This window comes from Neophocaena asiaeorientalis, unplaced genomic scaffold (genome assembly GCF_003031525.2).
Source record: "Neophocaena asiaeorientalis asiaeorientalis breed wild unplaced genomic scaffold, Neophocaena_asiaeorientalis_V1.1 scaffold282, whole genome shotgun sequence".
Taxonomy (NCBI): domain Eukaryota; kingdom Metazoa; phylum Chordata; class Mammalia; order Artiodactyla; family Phocoenidae; genus Neophocaena; species Neophocaena asiaeorientalis.
The window spans coordinates 1,014,576-1,029,488 of NW_020172595.1; the positions used below are offsets into that span (position 1 = coordinate 1,014,576).

At 45.0% G+C, this 14,913-nt stretch overlaps 2 protein-coding genes across 3 annotated transcripts in view; one reads left to right on the forward strand and one right to left on the reverse strand.

The window, feature by feature from the left end:
* MRPS18B (mitochondrial ribosomal protein S18B) lies at positions 1-6,277 on the reverse strand. Its single transcript, XM_024738515.1, has 7 exons — positions 5,842-6,277; positions 4,557-4,665; positions 4,357-4,454; positions 3,879-3,947; positions 2,479-2,545; positions 1,157-1,216; positions 1-577 (listed from the first exon to the last, which is right to left on the reverse strand). The coding sequence occupies exons 1-7, from the start codon at positions 6,019-6,021 to the stop codon at positions 282-284; spliced, it is 879 nt and encodes a 292-aa protein (XP_024594283.1). The 5' UTR covers positions 6,022-6,277; the 3' UTR covers positions 1-281.
* PPP1R10 (protein phosphatase 1 regulatory subunit 10) overlaps positions 6,217-14,913 on the forward strand; it is a 17,205-nt gene continuing 8,508 nt past the window's right edge. Inside the window, exons 1-5 of one of the 2 annotated variants that reach the window (XM_024738510.1) lie at positions 6,217-6,237; positions 6,778-7,304; positions 13,598-13,716; positions 14,394-14,480; positions 14,626-14,761. In XM_024738510.1, the coding sequence (XP_024594278.1) occupies positions 13,610-13,716; positions 14,394-14,480; positions 14,626-14,761 (330 nt within the window). In that variant the 5' untranslated portion in view covers positions 6,217-6,237; positions 6,778-7,304; positions 13,598-13,609. Of the gene's footprint in view, positions 6,238-6,487; positions 6,554-6,777; positions 7,305-13,597; positions 13,717-14,393; positions 14,481-14,625; positions 14,762-14,913 lie in introns of those variants that run through there. The other variant, XM_024738509.1, reaches the window with a different exon arrangement.

Sequence of the window (14,913 nt, forward strand, 5' to 3'; positions counted from 1 at the left end):
CAGCCCAGAGACAGGATACAGCTTTATTGTGGAAAAACCCAGTTGGCACAGGTCTGAAACAGTAGCAGAATGTACAGCCTATCTATTAACAACATATAGGGGCTGGGGCTTCCGATACACGTCTGCGCTGCCCTCCCTCAGCCTCAGATGTATTTATCCCTTTCACCAACAATCATTTCCTTTCTCTGGCCCTGGGCCTGCCACTGGCCACAATGTAGACAGCTCTTCAGGATGAAATACTGTGTAAGGGACCCTCCGGCTCCCTTCCTAGTCTACAGCTCCTACAGAGCAGTCTGGGGGCCCGCCTGCTCAGTGGAGGAGGCTTCAACTGCGGCTGTGAGGGGCACCTTGGGCATTGACTCAGGCGGAGGGCCACTTTCTTCTCGGAGATGACCCTGGTAGAGCCGACGAAGGCGGGACAGCTCTCTCTCTGGTGGTTGTTTCCAGCTGTACCATGGGTACCAGGGGTCACCTGAAACCAGAGTGGGCGCTGGCGGAGTGACACTCACAGCTCCATGAGAGGTACTGAAGTCAGGGTCCCGGGGTTCAACCTGGGGAATGTGGTAACTGAGGAGACCTGGGGGATTAAAAAAAAGAGAATGCCAGGGAAGGGAGGACAGGTACTTCAGATTAAGACAGATAATAAGAAAAATGACCTATAAAGGGAGGGAGGGACCAGTCAGAGCCACTGGGTTCATTTATGCATGTGGTATGCTGCACAGAAGCAACTGGCCAAGGGGGCAAGTGTGGGCTGACGTGCTGCCCAGACTCTTGCCTGCCAAGCTGTGCAGGCCTGTGCCAGGGCTATGAAGCTGCATCTGCCCTAACATAGGGGTACCTTTTCCTAATTTGTGCAGAAGTGTCATGGAGCCCAGGGTCAGAAATTTATACAAAGCTCCTATGATTTAGACATGGCATTGGGGCAACATTTATAAAATAAGAAGGCAGAGAAAGAAGAAAAAGAGGACAGGGCAACGACAAGATAAGAGACTCAGGAGAGGAAACAAGGGACAGTGGAGTGATGAAAGAAGAGATTCTTTGGAAGAACATGAGTGCTACCTTCTCAGATAGGTGGGAGCATTTATACCCACCCTCCAGCCCTAAGTCACCTTCCTTATGCCTAACAAAACTGCACTGTGCCCCTTCTCATTCTTACCATGATCCCTGGCTTTCTGGATGGCCTGGGTCAACTTCTTGTGTTGCTTCATACAGACCCCTGTGAAAAAAGGTAACTCAGAGATCATTTTATAAGTCACAGTAAATGAAGAACATAACTGCTTCTACATGGTGACAGAGGCTTAGATTTGGAAAACCTAGCTCTACCTGATGACCCCATTCCCCTGACCCCTCGGCAAGGCTTGGTTTCCCCTTCTGCCCAGTGGGAAGAACCTTCTCTCTCTCTCTGCGAACCAGGATGAAGACTTAGGAGGGTCTAGCCACTATAGAGAAGCCACTTAACAGTAAAGGTTTCAAGACAGGGAACAGAACACAATTCAAAGGGCAAGTGTGGTTAAAGGGCTGAGTTGGACAATCCACAGAGAAAGATTCAATAAAAGAAGAATGGATTTCAGATCTGGGCAAGACGATCTGAGAAAGTAGCAAAATAGTCCCTTCAGCCTTTTACAGCCTGACTATAGAACTCTTCTTAAAACTCCTTGGGAATTCCCTGGTGGTCCAGTGGTTAGGGGCTCTGTGCTCTCACTGCCGCGAGCCCGGGTTCAATCCCTGGTTGGGAAACTAAAATCCCACAAGCCGTGTGGTGTGGCCAAAAAACCCCACAAAAAACCAAACTAAGCCAAAACAAAAACAAACTCCTTGACAAACCAAACTCCACCGATCATGCTACCACACCACAAAAGGGTGGATTCCAATTATTCTTTGCAAATTTATCTTGCTTTGGAGCAGGGGTTGGCAAAATGTTCTCTGTACAGGGCCATATACTGGAGGCAATGTGGCATATGTTTTAGGCATATATTATAGTCTGTCTCAGCTCCTCAACTCTGCCACTGTAGCCTGGAAGAAGTTGTAGACAATATGAAAATAAATGAACATGACAGTGAGCCAGATTTGGCCTGTGACTATAGTTAGGGAATAGATGTAATCTTGAATTGGTGAGCTTACGCCAAATTTGGGAAATCTAACTGAATTGTCAATGGAATAAAAGTAAGGTCAATTTATGAGAAAGCCTTCCGTAAAAGTGAAGAGACCCTATAGAAAGGAAACAATCAGCACCATTTACCTTTTAACAGTTCCATTTAGATAGTTTGCTTATACTGGTACTCGCCTGTATCTTCTGTTCACATGTAACTGTTTTAGCGTGTGAGTATCCCCATTAGGCCAAGATTTCCAAAAGGTTCCATCACATTTTTTAGGCCATTAGTAGGAACCACCAAATAAATACCTGTTGTCTGTCTTAATAAATATAAGAAGTGCTGTAAGGAAAAGCTATTCTGGTGGTGACAGGGATGATGGGCTGACCTGTATATGGAGCATGGAAGATGATACCCGTGTGGGCGCAGACAAACTGTTCCAAGAGCTTCACATTCTGTAGGAAAAAGTGGTGGAGAAACAAGAGAGAGGGAAGGGAAGGTAGCAAGACGATTAGAGACTAAAAGTGCAGAATCCCTGCATACCCACACAAATGACCTTGACCCTTCTACATCTCTCCAGGTACTACTTTCCTTCAGGTCCTGGTTTTAGCCCCATCCCTTTACTGAACACATTCTTGCAACCTTTTTCCCTTTCCTGGCCTTCCAACCATTTCACATACACATCCTACGTTTTGTCACTGAGACTCACATAGAATTATCTTCTGCAGGGGTTAGGTTCTAAAGTCAGTCCTTCATGCAGCAAATTAGGGACAGTCTGTTGGAAAATCCCTGAAATCACCCAGGAAGTGTAGTACGTGTTATAATGTACATTTACAAATTATTAACTTATATAAATGCATGGTATATGTAATGTATATGTTTACTAAAATCAATTTTAGAGATTTAATTATTAGAATGACTCCCAGACAGTAATTAATCACAGGTGGTGAGACTTCCAAAGAAAAAGCAGGTGTATCTGTGGAGTGGAATGGCAGGCAGAATCATCTGCACTCTTCAATCTGTAATCTTTCTCTCTCCCTTAGTCATGCGATTTGTTATAAACTGTATACAAATGATTATAGCCTTTTTTGGGTAACCAATTATACACAGCTGAAATTGAGAAGTATCTTCTGGACTCCTCTACAACCTGTATCAGAAGGAGCCTGAGAGCAGTCAGACACCCCCATCTGCTGACTGACTGACATCTGAATGCCCTCTGACTTCTCTGATGACTAGCCATTCAGCTTCTGCCCTAATACCTTGTAATACTGCAAGCTCGGAAGGGCACTTTTCCATTATCATCTTTATAAGGTTTTTGAATACTTTAAGGAACAAGTTCTGTCCTTATCACAATGAAGGTTTTTTGAAAAAATAACTAGATTATACCTTGCTTCATGTATCTGCCCTCCAGCCCCAAGTCTCAGCATGCCACCAAACATCAACATGACAACGAAATAAAGAAAATCTCCGGAAAAAACTAGTCCAATCTACCTGCTAACAACTGTGATTGATATAAATCAACCTTTGGGCATTGCCCTCACATTAGAAACAAGCATTTCTCTTGCCAAATTAGACTGTAAATTTCATAGACAAGGGATGAAACTTTTTAGTAAAACCCTTAGTAGAGCGCAAAAGGCTGGAGGGAGGAATGTTTTTATATTACCAGAAAGTCAACACAATATGGACTTTAGGGGCACCAGGATATGAAGAGCGGGGCACCTAAGGTAATCTCTTTAGCATTGCAAAAAAGGCTCCAAGTCTTTATCCTAGAGAAAAGATTCTCCTTACCCTAAAGTCAACGTGCAACTTCTGATCCCGGCAGATGGGGCAGGGATTCCCAGCAATTTTATTTCCACGCTGTAGAGAGAAGAAACTGGCAGGTGAAGCTGTTCAAAGCCCTGTCAGAAAGAGTGTTGCTGGGGACTTCCCTGGTGGTGCAGTGGTTAAGAATCCGCCTGCCAATGCAGGGGGATACGGGTTCAAGCCCTGGTCTGGGAAGATCCCACTTGATGCCGAGGAACTAAGCTCGTGCACCACAACTACTGAGCCTGCGCTCTCGAGTCCGTGCTCCACAACAAGAGAAGCCACTGCAATGAGAAGTCCATGCACTGCAACAAAGAGTAGCCCCTGCTCCCTGCAACTAGGGAAAGCCCGCATGCAGCAACGAAGACCCAATGCAGCCAAAAAAAAAAAAAAAATGCTGCTGCCGCTGTCACTATGGCCTCCAGCCCCACTCCACATCCACGTGCCACACTCAGAAACTCACAATACATGTCTTTCGAGTCCGCTGTGGGGGTATTCCACCTTTGTGGTTGCGACGGTAGTCAGTCCAGACAGGGCGAGAACCATAGCGGTTCTGGTATTCTGAAATGAAAGACCATACAAGTTTGGGTGGTGGTGATGGGCGGGTCTCTGTCCAGTTATTTAAGACCTCACTTGACCCTCCCCTTCCCCATTTAGAAGTACCTTCTGAGTCCAGATATTTCCAGGGTTCATCCTTATAAGGGGAAACGGGAAGTGGGAGCAAAGAATCGTCCTCAGGGGGGGCTTTGGTGCAAAGAGTCTGGAGGGGAACCTATAAAAGGAGGAGCAGAGGCGAAATGAGACAATGAGTTCAAGGACAAGACCTGATTGGTTTGCTGCCCACACTTCAGGGAGAAAGGGGAAGGCACGCCCACTGTGTAAATGAAATACAGCAGGAATATGCTGTATATGGGAGGTAGCATTTTGTGGGAGATTAAGTTTACATCAACAACGACTATCCCTACCTCCAACTGGATCTTGAAAGAAAATGTAACATTAGAAGATAAACTAGCACAGGTGACTGGGAAGCAAATTTATTTGAAAAGACAACTCAAAAACCTGGCACGTATAAGGCATTCATGCTTTCTGGGATGAACTCAGTCTACTGGAGGAAAAGGGAGAATGTCCATCTTCTTGGAATTAAGATGTGTGGCAGGAAGGGGATGCAAAGGACATGCGAGTCTCCAACTCGATCCAATCCAATCACTCAGTTGCCCAGCCTTCTAAGAAGTTGAAGGTCAACATTCCATATGGCAGAACAAACTTAAGTCCTAACGCTACCTCTAAAGCTACCAGGCCTGTAATTAACTCTATGGTGACCCCGTCACCAGTTTTCAGTCCCACTTTAGGGAGTGGCAGCTGGGCAAGCCTTCCCATCTCACCCTGCGCCACCAAGAATCTGCCCTGCCCATAACCTCCAGGGTGGTGAGTACGTAGGCTGGAGGGAAAACTCAATCCAAAGTTAAGCTCTCACGTATGCTTTGATAAGAAACTGATTTAGTGAGATAAAGAGCCGAGTAACTGGTCCCAGGTCATGAGAATGTATCCTGGCTTTATTGGAAGATAGTAGGGCTGGTAGAAGCTAGTGTCCCTCAACCCAAGAACACTCCCTGGCATCGAAGATTTAGACACCACCTGTACAGTTAATAGTTGGTTTGTGTATGGCCAAGAGATCCGTTCCACCGCCTATTTATTCAGCCGAGATGGAAACGGGAAGAGGAAGACATCCAACCCTTGCTCTTTACCCTCGACTCGAGATTAGAAAACGTGCGCTGTACTGAGGAATGAGAAGGGAAGGAGGAGGGTGGTGGAAGCAAAGGGTTGCCTTGACAGCCAAGGTAGAAGCACTTGGGAAGGCCTCGGCTCCTGGATTCCCAGCAGTGGAGCGATTACCTCGAAAAGGTACAACCAAATCTGGCGTTGTACAAAATGTGCCCCAAGGAGTTACCTGAACTCCGTAGGCACCTCTGAAGGGCGAAATGCTAGGAAGGCGCCTCAGCAACACGTTCAATGTGGAGGCAGCCATCTTGACATACGCATAAAGCAGGAAAAGCGACTGCGCATGCTCCAGGAAATAGATTAGGGTAGGGCCAAGGACGACCCCGCAGTGCGGAAGGCGGCAGCGCATCTGCGTCAGGACGGAAGCGTGAAAGGGGAGCCGTAGGGAGAGGTCAATTTCAACTGCGTCACTATCGAATTCGGCCTCAAAATTGCATTTTTGCTGAACCAGCCAGTACGACTCTTAGATCGCATTCTTACAGTTTGTATTTTAAGCAATTTTGAAGTCGATTTTGACCGAGATCCTCTCACTGCGCATGCGCCGGTCCGATTCTACCAACCCTTGGTGAGAAATGATCTCGAGGGCGGAAGTGGTGGAAGCAGAGGAAAGGGAGGTGCTAGGCCGCTAGGTCAAGCGCACGCTTTCGGGGGCCAGGAAGGAGGCGGAAGAGGGTGCCCAGGGGAAGGGGCTGAGCGAAGGTTAAGGCAGGATAGCCAATCAGCTGGCGAGTTGTCTTATTGGTTGCCCAATGAATTCACGCCCCGCGCACAGTCTCTCGCCGCAAGGGCGTTTCACTAGCACGTTTGGGCGCGTTGGGCGGTGTCCGGATATAAAAGACTCAGCCCGAGCGGGCAGCCGCCATTCTGGGGTTCGTTTAGAGGTAAGTCTCGGCCTTTTGTTGGTTGGAGGGTAAAATTTTGCTGGGACAGTTGGCCTAGGAAATGGGTTAGGCGAGGGCTCGGTTGAGAGCCGTGACTCTTTTTAAGCGGCTGTGTTCGGGATGGGACGTGGAGGTGTTTGGGGACAACAAAGATTGTACTTTTGGGTGTTTAAGAGCAACCCATACTGATTATATCTTTCTCCCTTGTGTTCCTTTTATCCCAGGTTTGAATTTTCTCGGAGAAAGACGGGCCGGCCACGAGGAGAAAAGAAACAAGCCGCAGCAACATCTAAGCCCTTGAAAGGATCCTGAGAGAGGGGGGAAAGGGAAAACAGCAGCCACCAGCCCAACCACTTGTGTCTTCTGCCCCTTCCCACCTATCTTGCCCACCCCACCAGCCCACGCTGCCTGGGACTTGAAATCTGTGGCCGAAGGACCGTCACCACATAACTTCAAAAATAATCAACCACCCTCCCTTCCCAAACCCACCCAAATTCACTCATCCAGCGTTTACTTTTTTTAATCCACTCAGAACTTTTTTTCTACGACCCCCCTCCCTACATGGAGTTGGGTGGGGGGAAAATGAATACTGAGTTGGCCTTTATTTTTTTTAAGGAGACTTTTTGATCCAATGAGGCCCCCCAAATAATTGAGTTTTGGGTCCTGGTTGGTTGTTTTATTTTTTTTCTCCAAAATTTTAACCCCCTCCCCCCCTGAGCCCGAGGTGCTGACGTCGCAAAAAAATTGGATAGTAAGTGTCGAATTTTCAAAAACCAGCCTTGCAACAAGAAATCAACGTTTCCCTTTGTGAAACCAAAAATAATGAGAGGAAGAAATGAGACCGTAGAACAAATAGAGAACTGGAGAAGGACCGATCCGGTCACTTAATCTCCATTAAAAAGGGCCTTTGGGTCTAAACAGTGTTCTCGCTCCCCTACCACCTGCCTTTTCCCTGCTCTGCTGCAGGCTAGGAGGGGGTGGAGGGAGGGCCTGCAACTTAAGATTTTGATGGTTAACCCTTGGTAATCCAGCCAATTTCCAGACTGCCAAAGCCATAAGTGTTTGCTTTTTATAAGGAGGTATGGTTACCTTCCTCTCGTTAGCAGCAGTCTTCAAAAGGGTTAATGAGCTCACATACAAAAGATGGTGGATTTTGTGGCCCAGAAGTCCCACTTCTTTGTGTGTGAGACAAGCAGGGCGCCTTTCAATTTGCCAGATTAATAAGCAATCTGTACATAAAGATTGCAGGGTAAGGAGATGGGCAGAGAGAAATAGGTGGCTATGACTTTTTAAATGATTGTTAACTCTCAATTTTAATGTAATTTGTTTGGGGTATATTTGTGTGGTTAATACAGGTGGCAATCTAGGAATAAAGATTGCAAGACACTTAATTCAGGGCAAAATATAATCTTAGTGCCAATACATACAAGATAATAGTTGGGGAGGTAAAGAATGTCTTGTAATTGTTGCAGATTGCGTAGGTTATTTAAAAGCAAAAAAAAGTGATTAACATTTTAATTTGATACTTTTTGGTGGGGGGAATACAGTTTAGAGGGTGGAAAGGTTGGGGAAATGTGGAATTCAGGAGTATAATTTTAAAAGCCATTTAGTGCAATTGAATGCTAGCTTTCTAGAAGATTTGTGTCGTTAAAAGGAATTTTTTTCTTCCCTGCTTCAATATGGCGACTTCTTTGTCCTTTTGTCTTCCAAGCGGCGTTGCAGGTTGTGTCTTGACCCATTTTTCTCCTGTCCTCCCACCTCAACCCTATTTGTTGAGAGGGGTCCAAGTCCTCCCCCCTTTCCCTTTAAAGGGAGGATGGGGGTGTTCGACAGTAGCAGGTTGAACCTCAATTGCAAATTCAGTTCTTCCCCGCAGAAAATTGTTCTTTTTAATATTTTAATTGCTTTTATTTTCACACTGCTCTTATTCAAAGTAGGTCAAAGACTATTCAGGATGGGGGCTGCTTTTTGTTTTTTGTTTTTTTTTACTAAAAGGTTTTTTAATGTAAAAAGCTACCGGCAGAGCCGGGATAGCTTTTTAAGTTTGAGTTCTCTTCTCCGTAACAAGATGGCGTCCCTGCCTTGTTGTTTTTCTCCCCCTTTTGCCATCCAGAGCTTAGGGCCGCCCTAGAAACTTGGTCAAGGGGGAGGAGCTGCATTGAAAGGTGATGTAATCAGCTTTCTTCCTCCTTTCTCCACCCTCTTCAAACTCCACCCCGAGCAGATGCCTTCTGGACTCTTGTGCACGCTGCTGCTAGACAGGAAAAGCCATTTTCCTTATTTTCTTTATAACCTTTTATAGCCATTATCTTAAAAGGAAAAAAGCTTATAGGAATTAGGTCTTGAAGCTGTCCGTCACCTTGGGCAGCTCTAGTTTTTGTATTTAACGATCCCGAGTCTGTTGCTTTTATTTTCACCTTCTTTCATCACTACTGCTTGGAATTTTTCCCTGCTTCAGTTGCCAGGGGTGGAAACCAGTCAAACAGCTGTACTTTAGGGCTGGAAGCTTTTGAGGGGAGTGTGTGTGAGCGTGTGTGTGTCTTACGTGTGTTGGGGGATACTGGAGGAAGACACAAGGACTTGTGAATGAGTAACTGGAATAGACAACTGGGGCCTAATGACACTGAAATGTGCCGTTTCTGCTCAGGAGTCAGTCCTTGGGCCTCTTGCATTTGGTCGCTTTGTATGATGAGAATCTGGGGGAGAGTGGGTACTTTAGGACTTTCTTCTAAATCGCCCTTATTCCCGCCTCTGGGTTTGGGGGTAAGCTCTTTGTGTTCAGTGCTGTATCACGTTCTCCAGTTGCTTAGCTCCTGTACATTGGTACTAGGATGAGAAGTGAATCTTTAGGAAAGGAGGCGGCAGTTGTAAACTCAAGGCAGGGGGATTCAAGCTACGGTTTCTGGTAAGCAAAACCTTTCTGGTATTACATTTCACAACCTTCATTTCTTTTTTCCAAAGAGACACCCTTTTTGAATTTCTTTTTCCTTCCCTTCTGAAAGAAATTCCTTAAAAACAATGGGGAAATAATGTCCTCTTCGTTTTTCAACTTGTGCAGTGCTGTAGCAATTGGTGCATGTTCGAAAGCCATGCCCTACCTGAGGGTGGTATTGGGTGTCCTGTCCCTTTCTTACCTTTCTTCTTCCAACTTTTTCAAAGTCAAATCTTTATCAGACTCTCCATATACTTTTCATTTTTTAAAGTCCTGCCGTGAAGCGTGAAGGTTCTAGGCAGAATTGGAAAGCCATTTTGTACAACTGTTCTGTGGTAACTTGGTGAGACTTTAGGGCTAATTTTCTACTGGGTATGGATTCTCAAACTATTACTTGTGGATTGGATGGGAGGGCCTCTTCCACATGTCCTACTGACCACAAGTTTTTTATCTTTTAAGCAGTTTGCCATGTGCCTCTGCAGCATACCTTCCTTGGGAGCTGAACGTTCTGCCCACTGGGGTTCCTGAGCTCTAGTGAGCAGGGGATTATAATAAAGAAGATCTGCATTAACATGGGAGATGGGAAAAAAGGTCTTCTAGGGAAACCACATCCATCCAGAGAACGTCGGAGAACCTGATCCTTGTAGTTTGTGGCCACAGTCTATCCTGGGATCCTGTCCTGTGAGGGCAGGGGTGGGGGGTGACTTTACACCCTTATTGAAAGGCAAATAAGCGTTTGGGAAGGGCATGTGCTACCCGGTTTTGGAGTGATTTTGAGGGGGAGCGGCTTACTGCTCGAAGAGAGGTGCGACCTTGTGAATCACCTGAGAGACATAATTCAGTCCACTCTGGAGTCAGACTAGGAAATGCCTCAATTACGGTGGAAAGGAAGGGGGGAATGTAAGCTACAAAGCACTTCATTTCCAGAAGTGCTGAGACCTCTAAGTGAAGGTAAACTTGGACGGACACCTTCCTCCTTTGTTAGAAGATTGTTGTGATTGTTTTTAAACTCGCCTAGAATTTTTGTCCTGAACCAATTCAGTTCTGTTTCATTGGTGATGGGTATGGAATAACTTTAGCCAAGCTAGATATTTTTTTTTTCACCTTATTTATTTTGGAGGCAGGAGTTGGTGTCACTTCTGGACTTAATTTTATCTCTGGTAAGAAGGAAAATTCCCCAGTGCCTTGTGTCTGCACGTGTCTGCCGGCAACATCCTCCATAAGGAGAGCCCAGCTTTAGGACAAGGTGGAGATGATGCCAGGGGTTGCTTCCCCACTGCCACCCCGTATGTTCTGCCTTCAAGGAAATTAAAACATCATGCCCTGGATTATTTTTGGTTTCAGAAAGCTTCCTTAAGCTTTCGTTCCAGGCTCCAGATACGTTAATGACAATTGGTCACTGCCCCTCTTTCCCTGGTAAAGTCATTTGCCTTTTCTCCTGTAGGGCTGTGCTGAGAATTTAGGCTCTTCATTCCTTTCCACTTGAGTGCCTTGGAACTTCTTTCTAAACGTAATGACTTCAAAATACGGAAATAGGTTGTAAAACACTTGGGGTCCTTAATTTTAAATGAGTGAAAACTAATCTGCCTGGAGGAAGCCGTCATGAGAAAAACCCCTTACATTTTAAAACCACGTGATTGGTGCTTGTGAGACAAAATTTATAGTTTTGTTAATTATATTTCCAGAATGTACATAATAGGAAAACTGCAGTGGAAAATGAATATTTAACATTTCTTCTGCTTTGTCTTCTAGTTTTCCTTGACTGTTAATGTCTTTTATTCTTGCTGCTTGTGAATGGGAATTAAAAAGTTGTCCCTGGGTCCCATTCCCAGCAGAAGGCACTGGACAGAATTTAGCTGTGTACTCGCTGGTTTCTTTTCTCTCTAAAGATGGTTATTCTCTCTTGTCTGCTGCCCTCTTAAGCAAAGGAACATTTGAGCTCAGGTGACAGTTTTTGTTTCTGAAGGAAGTAAGGGGAGCAGGCCTGTTGACTTAACTGGTAGGTGGGTATGCAAAAGGGACTTTTCCAAGGTGCTGTGTATTCAACTGGGTTTGAATCTGAGGGGCCAGCTGTATTTAGGGGACATTGGTTGGAAGTGAAGTTAGTTTAATTGAAAGCTTTTGGTCAAATTGCGTATATATTTTTTAACTGATGATATATTTTATTATTTTGGATTCGCTCATTGCTTTTCCAGTCTCCAGCAAATGGGAAATCTATTTTATGTATCCCTTTATTGTATTTCTGTCCTTATAGTGTCTATACTTCACTTTATAGTGTCTTACTACATGGGGAAAATTCCTTTATCCCCATGTCTGTCTCTCTCTATATAAGAATCACCACACTTAAGTGGATTTGGCCTGTGGACTTCTAATTTATCTGGTATTGGACTTGAATGTTTTTTCCTCTGACCTTAGGTTCTACCCGTCCTCGTGGAGATTCCAGGGCAGCAGCAAAGCACAGTTAACCCAGACTTGCTCACCTCTCAGTATTTCTTACCTTACCTCCTCTCCCTGTATTCAACCCACAGGTTATGGTCTCAGGAACCAAGTTCCCCCCATGCCTCTGCCTCCTCTTGGCCTAGGTTGTTAGACCGTGTAAATGTAGAAATTTATTGACTTTTTTATTGTGAGAATTAAAAGGTTGAAAGTGTTATGCTTGTTTTTCTCTTTTGGCTTGAGAACAAATAGAACAAATAGAACTAATTAACATGATCTTATAAGGAACCTGTTTTCTGCAGAAAATATAATCATCTTTGTAAAACACTGATTTTTCCCACCCTTCTGCCTGGCTCATGTGTTTCATCTCTGTACTAGATGCGGGATTCAGGAGGCTTTCTTCTTGCCTGCTTCCTACCCAGTGTTCGTCTTATTTCCCAAATGTCGATATTACTAAGGTGGCTTTCTTTTCTGCTTCTCAGAAGCCAACGTTTAGAGGCATTGTGGATAAAAATCCTAATCAGAACTATATTGATTCTAAATCACCTCTCTCAAACTTCAGTTCTGGCCTAGAAATTGTTTCACGTGTCTGTCCCGTAACAGCTGTGTTCAGCTTTTAATTAACTCCTTTTCTAACCTAGTCTAAAGCAGCTACTTAAAGTTTAATGGCATTTTGCCAGCTTCTAGTTTTATTTGTTCCATTTTATTGGCTCCATGGTTTCTAATTTCAGGCTCTCCTTGGGGATCTCGGGTGGTGTTATGATTTAGGTGGGACGAGGAGTCAGATTCGCATCTTTGCTTTTGAAACCACAAACCAGTCTTGCCCTTAACTTTGAAACAATAAAAACTCATGCAGGGTTTGCTTAATGAGTGACATTTTTTCAAGGCTTAGGAGGACCTGCTTGATTTTCTTTGCTCCATTTGTCTCTCTTTCTGGGAGCCACCCCTAACTCCCGTAGGGGAGAGGTTCTGTTTTCAAGTTTTGTTTCCTTCTCTTTTCACCTACAACTTTAGAAGATTGTCTACTGGTGCAAGCAGAACATATCCTGCTACCTGTGGCGGTTGACTTTTTTTTTTTTTTAATAAGCAGGTTCTTATTAGTTATCCATTTTATACATATTGATGTATATATGTCAATCCCAATCTCCCAAGCGGTTGACTCTTCATGGGCTAAGATAGAAAGGAGTTGACTCTTGGAAGACAGCCCAACATCCATGATTGGCCCAGTTCTTATCAAGCTATAGATTTGGTGTTTTTTTTTTAAGCTCGATTCATTAGCAACTAAGGGGAAACGGGACCTGATAAGCAAAAATGACTTGGAGAGTTGAGTGTTTTGGGAATGTGAATCTTAGCTCTGATACAATCTGGTGAAGTGCAGCTGTCCTGGGAAGGATGTAACTGGGAGCGAGAGGAGAGGCGCTGCCTCAGTCCTCCAGTCTGACTGTCGTCCCCTTCAGTCATGTATGGACACAGTGCTTCACTTGCCAGGGCTGTTCTCTCAGTAGGGACACTTGTCTGTGTTGATTTTTCTTACCTAGATAATGGTGAGTGCAGTTGAATGTAGATTAAATAATCACTAATAATTTGTCAAACACAGAGATAGAATTTATTAGAGGGCAACTGCGGCTGTCCCTGCCACCCATTTATTCTGTGGGTTTGTTTTATCCTCATCTTAGAAAACCTCGATCATGGGTTCGGGTCCCATAGACCCCAAAGAGCTTCTCAAGGGCCTGGATAGCTTCCTTAACCGAGATGGGGAAGTCAAGAGTGTGGATGGGATTTCGAAGATCTTCAGGTGAGTCTGTACCCTTTGAATTTGTTGTGAGTGGAGAATATTTTGTGTTGTAATATGACTATAATTAAGGCAGATAGCAGAAAGTGTTCCCTAAGAGGAATGGGAGTCAGTGGAATAGGATTCAAATCCAATTATGTTAGAACTAGTGATAGGAAAAGATGACCCCTTGGTCCCCGGTCATTATGGCATCTGGATATTTGGAGATCCACAGTCCCAAGGGAAGGAAGGAAGTAAGCAGGGGAGTCAGGTGACAGGATTCTTAGTTCTGTTTTGGGTTGCATTCTGCATGCCCCAAATGTCATTTTTATTCAGGGATCCTCAAGTTTTCCAGGAGAAAGCGAGTGACTAAGCCAGTCCGAAGAGATGGTAGTTGAAGCCTAGGGCTCTTCACCTGGAAGCAGAATCAAATGTGTCCTGTGGGTTAGAGAAGCAGTGACACTTACCTCCTCAGATCGGAGACTTCAGTGCATCTCCTCCATTGTGTTCCATCCCTCTGGGTGTTTCCACATCAATCCTGATCCACCCCATCCTCCTAGGGGCCTGTGTGATCCTCCCACCCTGTAGCAAAGTCCCAAGTCATCAGGGATCTCGAGGTACTCCCACAGATTAGAGATGTCTGCTCAAAGAAGAGGTGCTTTCGGGCTGCTTCATTTCTAACCTTGACTTATCTCTTACAGTCTGATGAAGGAAGCACGAAAGATGGTGAGTCGATGCACTTACTTGAACATTCTCCTGCAGACCCGTTCACCAGAAATATTGGTCAAGTAAGTGGGGACCTGGGTGGCTGGGTACTTAGAAGGGAGGGGGGGTGAGGCACGGGGTTCCTGGGTTATTGCTGGGGGACTAGGAGGGTGGGGTATACTCCCAAGACCCAGGAAGGGCATCACAGAGCCTCCTCCCTGCCTGCAGGTTTATTGATGTTGGTGGTTACAAGCTTCTTAACAACTGGCTGACATATTCAAAGACAACCAACAACATTCCCCTCTTGCAGCAAATTCTACTGACCCTGCAGCACCTACCACTCACTGTTGACCATCTCAAGCAGGTACCTTCAGTCTTTACAATCCTGGTTCTTCCTTTTTGGTTTAGGCTAACAGATGAAAAACCCATTGACTCTGATGTGGCTATAGTCTTGGGCCTGTGAGGTAGAATGGTAGAAAAAAATAAGAGTTTGGAATCAAGATTTGGTTCAAATTT

Excerpts from the sequence above, each read along its gene's own strand:
- MRPS18B (XM_024738515.1), bottom strand. The coding sequence starts at position 6,021 with ATGCGCTGCCGCCTTCCGCACTGCGGGGTCGTCCTTGGCCCTACCCTA. Across the intron at positions 4,455-4,556 it reads GAAATATCTGGACTCAGAAG|AATACCAGAACCGCTATGGT; the intron begins GTACTTCTAAAT and ends CTTTCATTTCAG. Across the intron at positions 1,217-2,478 it reads CTTCCATGCTCCATATACAG|GGGTCTGTATGAAGCAACAC; the intron begins GTCAGCCCATCA and ends CTTTTTTCACAG.